This window comes from Myotis davidii, unplaced genomic scaffold (genome assembly GCF_000327345.1).
Source record: "Myotis davidii unplaced genomic scaffold, ASM32734v1 scaffold147, whole genome shotgun sequence".
In the NCBI taxonomy this organism is placed as follows: Eukaryota; Metazoa; Chordata; class Mammalia; order Chiroptera; family Vespertilionidae; genus Myotis; species Myotis davidii.
The window spans coordinates 8,679,227-8,689,363 of NW_006383010.1; the positions used below are offsets into that span (position 1 = coordinate 8,679,227).

A 10,137-nucleotide genomic window follows, 5' to 3' on the forward strand; every position below is an offset into this window, starting at 1 on the left:
ATTACTTCTAACCTGTTTACAAAATTAAGTTTACTTATTCATATTTTAATGTATATGAAATCTCAAGAAATCATGCATTGAATATATAGATGTCAATATTTAGCAGATTGGAAAGGACAATATAACACTAAGAATTGGTTTAGACGGTGGTTGAACTAATAGCAATTATTTTTTTATTATTGAGTTCTTTACAGTCTGCCAATAATGTTGCCTGTTTCATGTTTACATAAAGATCCGAGAACAACAGATACCATCTTTCAGTCCATGTCTTTGTTTAATAATGGCGTATTTCCTTCCTTTTTCAGCTATTGCAATAGTAGTGTTAACATGATACAAAAGATCCCGGTTACTAGTTTGATATTTTGGGCCTGTCTCATGGTTATTGTTTTTTAATGGCATCCTTTGGTTTTAAGTGAAAAATTAATGGCAGGATGGTATTTTCAAATAGCTGAGGGATTAAACAAAAACATATTGAAAAATATGAGGGTAAAAAAGAAAATCTGTAAGCCTTTATGTGAATTGACTGCTTATATGTGGTGACGTACTAGCTGTTCTTTTCATGCTTTTAATGGAAGTAGCAGAGAGCACATGAGCAGAGAAGATAAAATGCTAAATTTCCTTTTTGTAAGGAAAGGTTGGCTTTATCAATATTAAGCATGAAGTTGTGAAAATTAAGGCAAGGACATTTCCATTATTCTAATTTACCAGCATTCTTACTTCATAAATCTTGAATTATCAATCCTGTGGTAATAGGTCAAAAAGATTTAGTCTGTTGTATTACTATTTTTCCAGCTTCCCATTAATTCTTACACGTTAGTCTCCTGAAATAGAGTAGGTAAAAGAAAAATAAAGAATTTGACTATTTCAGATCACTAGCCTACTGCTAAGGAGTTCTACCTAAGTACTGATAGAAATGCCCGGGTAATAAAAGAAGCATACCTAAGTATAATATGTATTTACTTCCTTAACCTCTTCTTTATATCCGTTACTGTTTATTCAGAATTGAAAACAAAATAGTATAATTTGCTGTAAATAAACACAACCTATGTATAAAAATGCATAGTTATGAATTATGACTTAAATTTTGTCTGTTTAAAAAAACCACTTGGCCCTGCCAGTGTGGCTCAGTGGTTGAGTGTCAACCTATGAACCAGGAGGTCACAGTTCGATTTCTGGTCAGGCACTTGCCTGGGTTGTGGGTTCGATCCCCAGGGCAGCCGATGGATGATTCTCTCTCATCGATGTTTCTGTCTCTCTCTCCCTCTTCCTTCCTCTGGAAGTCAATAAAAATATATTTTTTTAAAAAATCACTTGATCTCCTGATTTTGGCATGTTTGAATTACAGATACAAATGGGAATGGACCCCAGCTGGTTTAGCTCCGTGAATACAGTATCGGCCTGTGGACTGAAGGGTCCCAGATTTGATTCCGGTCAAGGGCACATGCTTGGGTTGTGAGCTCTATCCCCATTAAGGGGCGTGCAGGAGGCAGCCATCAGTGATTCCCTCTCATCATTGATGTTTCTATCTCTCTCCCTTTGTACCTGAAATCAATAAAAATATATATTTTTTTTAAAAAGTGGGAATGGCCGAAACCGGTTTGGCTCAGTGGATAGAGCGTCGGCCTGCGGACTAAAAGGTCCCAGGTTCGATTCCCTTCAAGGGCATGTACCTGGGTTGCAGGCACATCCCCAGTAGGAGATGTGCAGGAGGCAGCCGATCGATGTCTCTCGCTCATCGATGTTTCTAACTCTCTATCTCGCTCCCTTCCTCTCTGTAAAAAATCAATAAAATATATTTTAAAAAAAAAGTGGGAATGGAAAACCAAGTGTGAAATATTTTGCTATGTTACTAAGCCTGTTTACATCTTCTTGCCCTAGGTTATAAAGAAGAAGACTTTAATTGGCAGACTTACCTGAAGACATGTAAAGCCCAGGCTGCTCCCAAGTCATTATTTGAGAATCAGAACATAGTAAGTACATCCAGAATACTTTCTCTTAAAAAAGAAGTGGCTGTGGAGTGTAGGATAAATTCCAAGTGGTAGCAAGAAACTAAAATTTTACTGCTTTGGTAAATAGAGTACTCTTACTGTAATTAAATTTTAAAATTAGCTTAAAATCTTCATAAGTAAACTTCTTTTTTATAGCCATATCATGGTTGTCTTTTTTTATTGAATGGTAGCAGGCAACATAGTACAAAATGCAGGTGTAATTTACAGTTAAGGTGCATAAAAAATAAAATTGATGGGATACTTTATTGTTACTGTCATCTGTTCAGGTGCTGCTACAGTGGGATTCACATAGTGAGGCGAGCGGAGCCCTGCGTGGATTTGTATGCTTGCCTTCACTCTAGCTTCTAGCTTTATGTTCAGTGTAACAGCAGCACAATCTGATGTGTGTGTACTTTCTCCTTTTTGACCTGTATTATGACTTTCCATTACATTTGACATCTCTGAGGAAGCCTGATACCTTACATTCTTCTCCCTGGCCCAAGTTCTGATCCAATTGGAAAGAACAGAGAGCAAGCAGGTAGAAAACCAAAATATTGTCTTTGTCACTGGTAAGGGCTCAGTTGCATGGCCTATATCTGCTATCCAATGAGCTTCTTGCGTCTGAGCCCTAGAATTAAAGGGATTTACTGGCCCTTCCTGCCCCCTCCCAAACCCAGGAGCACTGGACCAGGGCACACACACCCTCCCACATGTATAGAGTATGACCTGCTCCTTCTTGCAGATTCACCAGTCAGGTAACAGCGAGTGAGGATGTGGAAAGAGGCAGTAACGTTTCCATATCATTCCCTCCAAATGAAAATATGTATGAGGATTAGGGAAGATGTTCTTCCTCCCACCCCACCCTCATCCCCGCCCAAATACCCTCCATTTGGGAAATGATTTTAACCTGTTGTTTTCAGCATCAGTGGAATGGCTAAAAGATTCTCTGATCAAACTGAACATAAGCCTGGTCTAATTAGAGAACTGAAAGGTGTGTGTGTGTAATAGAAATCAAATGAGCCATGTTAATATTTTAAAGCATCTTAATTGAAAGGATAGTTTAATTGCTGGAATGTAAATTCTGCATTGTTAGTAGGTATTTTCTGTCAAGACAAGGCCAGTTAGGTGGAAAACCCAGTGGCCTGCTCTCACTACTCCAAGTGCCCTCATCCCTGCCTGGTTCTCTGATGAAGACTTCAGTTGGGAATTTGATTAACTGCTTTGAACCGTCTTCTTAAATTCTGTGCTTTGCTAGCACACAACTTAATCGTGGGTTATGTGATTGGTATCTAAGAAGCAATTAATTTTTATAGTTTCCTCTACCTTAGAATATTCAAATATTCATGGTCAGAACTCTGATAGATAATTTCAGGACTTAAAAGTGACTGCTTCTTTAATTTAGCCAGGACTGAATTCTAACATTTACAGGTACCGGGCCATCTACAGTTTGTAATGACAGTGGTATATTTATACTAAAAAGAGAGACAGCATCTATTTTGCTTAAAGTAATTAGGATAGTATCAGTATTTTTCAGAAGGATTTTATTTGTATTTATTTTTAATTATATTTTTATTGATTTCAGAGAGGAAGGGAGAGAGAGAGATAGAAACATCAATGATGTGAGAATCATTGATCGGCTGCCTCCTGCATGCCCCACACTGGGGATGGAGCCTGCAACCTGGGCATGTGCCCTGACTTGGAATTGAACTATGACCTCCTGGTTTGTAGGTCAACACTGAACCATTGAGCCATCCTGGCCAGGCAGAAGGATTTTATTTTTAGATGATCATAAGTATTGTGATGGGCATAATTGATGCCCAAGTACACTTCTCTGAGATTAGGATATTTTTCCACATAAAAGATTATAAGGAAAGTTTACATTTTACTGCCCCTTAAGCACTTAAATTTTATTGAATTTTTTATTTCCTTAGCTCCATGTCCCAGATGGCTAATAATTTGTAGATTTCCTTATATTACAAACTATTTGAATAGCTGTATATATTAACAGCCAGTTCATTTATGAAGATGACCTACTTTCAGTACCCTTTTGAGAAATCTTTTCAGAAGTGGGCATGAATGTGTACTGACTCACACACATTTTTAACTTACTAAGTGCAAAATTAGTTATTTTGTGTAAAATAACTTCCATTGTTAACTCTATAATCAAGGAAGAGAAAAATAGAAAGGGAATTTATTTGGTGAAACAGACTTGCCTAACTACTGTAGTCGTCTAAGGTACCAAAACACAAGTTAATATTAATTAAACTCTGTGAGGCTGAGGGTGTTTTAGTTTTGAGTTCCACATAGTTAATTGGGACAGTTAATTGGGTGTAGCAGCAGGGCATTTTTCTTATTGCTCTGTTGGAAAGTGACCCTGCTGTAAAGCTGGTGCTTGATTCTTAAACGATGTGGACCCAGCTGGTGGACGCCAGGCCTTCACCCAGAGGTGCAGAGAGGGTGCGGGTCTCGCTGTTGAGTGTGTGCTCATCTCTAATTAAATCTGTGTGTTTCATAGACAGTGATCCCATCAGGCTTCCGAGTTGGAATGAAGCTTGAAGCTGTAGACAAAAAGAACCCTGCGTTTATCTGTGTTGCTACGGTAACAGATATGGTGGACAATCGTTTCCTGGTACATTTTGACAACTGGGATGAGAGCTATGACTATTGGTGAGACATTTTTCCATCGCAGTGTGTGCTTTTTCTAAGTTAGTGTTTATCCAGGTAAACCAGGTGCATGGTTCAAAAACAATCGTAATGCGAAGTTTGAACAGAAAATAAAAAGCTGCCCCACTCTTTTCTACTTCAGATCTTTAACTTTTTCCTGTTCCCTACGGTGTGTATTTCTAAATGGCACCCTTTAGTTCTACTTTGTGATTAGTCTTTTAGTTGACTTCCTGCTGTGGACGTGCACCCCATGCCAACATGTGCTCACACGTGACACACACAGACCCACAGCTTCCCCCTGCAGGGTTGGGTGTCAACCCTTATTTTTTAGAAAAGTATTTTCATCTATCTCCCATATTTTTATGCCTAGTAGCTAATTTAACCATTTACAATAACTGAATACAAATACAGTAATTGAGAAATACTGTTTTTAATCCTTATTGTGTTTGGATATATTACATAATGTAGTAAAAGCAACATATTATAAAATTATAATTATAAAATAATTATAATAAAGCCATTATATTTTGATTAAGTAATTAAAGTAATTATTTTACATATCAAATTCATGTTCATTGATCATTATAATTCAGTTTCCTGATGAAAGGCATTTCTGAAGTGTTTAGTTCCTTCTAGAGAAAACCTGAAATGATAAAATTTTAGAGCAGTGATCGATATCTCGGATTCTTAGACACTCATCAGTTTTACTTGCATTATTTTAAAAAGGAGATATTGAAAGTCATTTGCTATTCAATTTTAAAAATCCTTTATATTGTATGTTACATATGCTTTTTATAGAATTTTTAAGATATAGATAAGTAATTCTATGTTTACATCACAGAGTCAATTACTTTTGAACATCTTGGTGTGTTTTCCCCAGATTTTTTCTGCAAAGCATAATAATTTTTCCTCAAAGGATATCTTTTTATTCAGTTTGCAGTGAAAACCTTTGTTGAAATATAGACTATTTCAAGTATATACCAAAGTAGAGTAATAGAGTGATCCTCCTGCTGCCATTACACAGCCCCAGCACTTACCAATTTATATCCACTCTTGTCTTCTCTTCATTCTTACTCCTAAAATCTCAATTCCAGGATTGTTCTAAAGCAAATCCCAGATATCATAACATGTCATCTGTGAATATTTCATTATGTAACTTCTAAAGATAGAGATTCTTTTTTTCTAAATACATAATGTTATAAATGCTATCATGTTACTAACATATGTAAACATTCCACCCAGTTGTCTTGAGCTTTATTTTAGTTTGATGGTTCTAGGTCCAAATGAGGTGTACACTTTGTGATTTCTTGGATGTACCTCTTGACCTTTTTATTGATTTTAGAAGGAGAGGCAGGGAGGGGGGAGAGAGAGCAACATCAGTGTGAGAGAGAAACATCAATCAGCTGCCTCCTTCACACCTCCTACTGGCGATGGAGCCTGCAAACCGGGCATGTGCCCTGGCCAGGAATCGAACCAGCAACCTTTCAGTACAGGTTTTGGCACTCAACCAACTGAGCCTCACCAGCAGGGCCTCTTGATCTTTTCTCAAAGAAACTGGAAATTTAGAAATAATGTCAGTCTGTCCCTTCTGGGTCAAATACATGTCTCCCCACCTGTGTTTGATGTGCCGTGATGATGGCAGTACCAACGTGAAGACTGGGGTCTAGTCCTTTGATTAATAAATGAAATTTTAAAGCAATTATTAGAGGGATTGATCAAAAAAGAAAAAATAAGAGAGAACTCATGGACATGGACAACAGTGTGGTGATTTCAGAGATAAGGGATGGGTGGAGGTGGAAGAGGACAGAGAGAGGATAATGATGATGGAAAAAATAAAATGATTTGTTGAAATGAGAGCTTTTTGTTTTTGAAGTTCTGACTCATTTAGGGAGAATGGTTTTGTTTTTAGGTTTTGCTTGATTTAAACAAAATGGGTGAATGTTTAGTTATTTTACAGGGCTCTTAACGTGTAAGTTGCTTATTTGACATAAGATCTATTTGACATACTTCCGGATAATAGTGATGAGGAAGTCTAGAAGAATTTGTTTGATGCCTAGAGAGTAGGAAGGATCCTGAGTTCTTTTTTAGAAAGAGCAGAGAGAAAAAGGATCTCTTGTAGCTCTGATTTTGTACTTTAATGAGCACAAAATAATCATTTTTAGGATGGAATGTACTCTGAGGATTTACTTACACTTTTAACTGTTGACATGAAATTATATTTTGTTAATTGTCAGAAAAAGAATACAGTGTTCTCTTCATCAGTGTGCAATTGAAGCACATTGAAAATAGCTTAAGTGCACTGGAATTTCTCCAGCTCACTTAAATATTATGTTCTTTGATCTTTGAATTTTGAAATATTTTTTTTTCTGCATAAATTACTTAAGTACATAATTGAGGTTACAAATTGATTGCCTTTTTCAATTTAAAATAGTTTGAAACTGAGATTTTGTTTTCCCCTTTGAATTGGATAATCATTTTATCTCTTTACCTTAGTAGAAATTTAAACACACATGCACATTTGTGATATTACATGTTTGGTTGCAATAAAACATTTCTTCCTTTCTGAGAGGAACACGATGTAAAATTTAAATCTATGTAAGATTGAAATCTTTTTTTAAAGGAAAATTGTGTATATTAGAATAAAAACTGGCTTACCTCTGGGTTTCTGTTTAATTCTATACCCTTGACAGTCAATGGACTTAGAATCATCCTTAATATCACAGGTCATTGAACTAACAAGGACTTTGAAGATGAGGGTGGGAGAGCCATCTCAGAGCGGGTGCCCCGTCCTCCAGGCAGGGGCCGCCTCTCCCCCTCCTCATCTTCCTGCTGCTGGGCTGGGCTCCTCTCGGAGCAGAGGGAGAAGGTGTCACCCCCTCTGCTCCCCCAGGCACTGGAAGGAATGTAATTTTTAAGAAATGTTCTTTTCATGAAATCTCGTCTTTTGAGAACCAGGAAGGCATGAAAAACAGGACTTGGCTGACTGTTGAGTTGACAGACCTAGAGGAATGAGGCTGCAGCTTCAGCCGTTGAATTCCGTCTGGTGCTCCTGTGAGTCAGGGCGAAATTCACCAAACAGATCCATGAAAAAGAGAAGCACTGAGTTAATGAATTAGATCAAACAGGCGGCTGCAGCCTTTTACTGAGTGTATTTAAGTGGACAGTGAATATTTTTGTTTCTTTTTGTTGTTTTTTTAGAGATGGAGCTTTTACATTCACAAATTGAGAGTAACAGTAATTTCTTGTGTGTCCTCAAAGTAATGTTTGCAACATGTTGTCAATATCTTAGAGAAATGTCAAAGGTAACAGGTTTGCTGTCATCTGTTGAGTTTGGGAAGCCCCCTTGGCGACAGGAATGAGTTCCCCAGATGAAAGAAACCCGGGCGGCTGCACTTCAGCCCCGAGGGGCTCAGGATCTGGGGAGGGAGAGGAACACTTCGCTGTCTGGGCTGCAGGGTCGGAGGTGGTTAGTGCTTAGTTATTAGAACCAGCTGCTTGCTGGCAGTCCTGGCTCGGGGAAGGAGGGACTGGCAGACTCCTGGAGAGTTCTTCAGGAAGGCTCCTTGGAGGACTGGGGTTTGTGCTAGATCTTGAAGGAGGATAGGAATCGGTACTTAGATGTTGCCATGGAATTTTCCTGGCCCAGGAGAGCTTGTGTTGAAGCCCCCGGTGGGTGGGAGTGGGGGAGAGAACAAGGGCATGTTTGGGGAATGGCAGCCAATCTAGTCAGGTAAGTGGCTTAACTCTTCTAAGCTTCAGTCGCCTCCTTTACAAACAGGATTAACAACAATACCTATCTCATAGGGTCTCATAGCTCATGTGAGGATTAAAGTAAGGGTTTTAGGAGCAGAAACCAATTTGCAGAGAGTAAAGAGATGACTCTAAGGGGCATCAGGCAGCTGGAGTTTGGCCCTGACGGTGAAAGTGGATATCGCTGAGGGGAAGTCGACCTCAGGAGGGTTTGCTGCAGAGTCTGAGCCTGGTTACAGGCCACGCTGTGGAGGGGAAGAGGGGCGCTATCCAGACTGTGGACAGTTGGGGGCACCAGGCTAACCTTGGGATAGGACAACCTCTCTTCCCTCTCAGCCCAGAGAAAATGAAGAAATTAAAGGAAAAAACACTAGGCCCATGGTCGGCAAACCGAGGCTCGCGAGCCACATGCGGCTCTTTGGCCCCTTGAGCGTGGCTCTTCCACAAAATACCACGTGCGGGCGCACACGTACAGTGCGATTGAAAATTCGTGGCCCATGCGCAGAAGTCTGTTTTTGGAAAGGAGACAGACGAAACAAGTATACAAGACGAGTGTGGATGGGAGAGTTGGAAGGGGTCGACCTCAGCGAACGTACCTCCATCAGATTGAGGACGTTTTTAGCAAAGGCCAGCTTAGGAGTACCCTAATTAAGTTAATAACAATGTACCTACCTATATAGTTTAAGTTTAAAAAATTTGGCTCTCAAAAGCAATTTCAATAGTTGTACTGTTGATATTTGCCTCTGTTGACTAATGAGTTTGCTGACCACTGCACTGGGGTAATGAGATGGCATCTTTATATTTTCCAGTTGGGTTTGTTGGTTTTGGGTGTGTGTGTTTGTTTGTTTGTTTGCTTTAGAGAGAGGGTAAGGTAGAGGGAGAGAGAGAGAAAAACATCAATGTGAGAGAGACACATTGCCTGCTGCATGCACCCCGACCAGGGCCAGGGATTTGAGCCTGCAACCAAGGTACATGCCCTTGACCAGAATCAAACCTGGGACCCTTCAGTCCACAGGCTGACACTCTAACCACTGAGCTAAACAGGCTAGGGTCCGATCGAGTTTTAAGAAGGTAATGCATAGTATTGAAAACAGCTACCGTGGAGAATGGGATTGGAAATGAATTGGGGATCAAAGGAGAACCCGCCGACTCAGCCCAGTGAGGTCCAGGGGTTGGTAGACGAGTGGATGATGGAGGCTGTGAAGTGTCAGCACATGTGGGAGCCCGGAAAGAATGGCACCGGAAAATAAACTGACAGCCCTCATGCTCCGGATTTAGGGAGTGGGAGAGCCAAGTGTCCTGTGTTTCTTCAAGAAGCTAAGCCATTATTGCTTGAAATGAAGACTTTGATGTTTTCCTTATGTAAGTGTCTTGAAGCTGTTTTTGTCTCTCTGCCTAGGTCTGTGCAGCCCAGTGCCCGTGTGCATCGGTTTTATGTAGCTTTTGGCTGTGCCCGCTAAAACCAGGATCTTTTTCTTTTCAACCCGAGGACTTGGTGAAATCACTTACCCTCTTTCTGTTTCCATAAAATAAGGATCTTAATGTCTACTCACTCTAGCCTACAGTATAAACATGGATTTTTCATAAATTATTATTTCCATTATTATCTACCAGTCTGGGTCTGACTGGATTGTAGCAGCCTTCATTCATGATTAATTTGCACTTGTGAAATGGACTTCAAAAAAATTTTTTGAAGTGGATTTCTTTGATGATGTACTTAGACCCCCTCCCACCC

The 10,137-nt window shown here is 39.5% G+C and overlaps 1 protein-coding gene across 4 annotated transcripts in view; it reads left to right on the plus strand.

Moving 5' to 3' along the window:
• The window catches only part of L3MBTL3 (l(3)mbt-like 3 (Drosophila)), a 93,961-nt gene that overhangs the window by 46,049 nt on the left and 37,775 nt on the right, over nucleotides 1-10,137 (plus strand). For all 4 annotated transcript variants that reach the window (XM_015557832.1, XM_015557834.1, XM_015557835.1 and 1 more), the window contains 2 exons: nucleotides 1,879-1,970; nucleotides 4,504-4,655. In XM_015557832.1, the coding sequence (XP_015413318.1) occupies nucleotides 1,879-1,970; nucleotides 4,504-4,655 (244 nt within the window). The remainder of the gene's footprint in view (nucleotides 1-1,878; nucleotides 1,971-4,503; nucleotides 4,656-10,137) is intronic.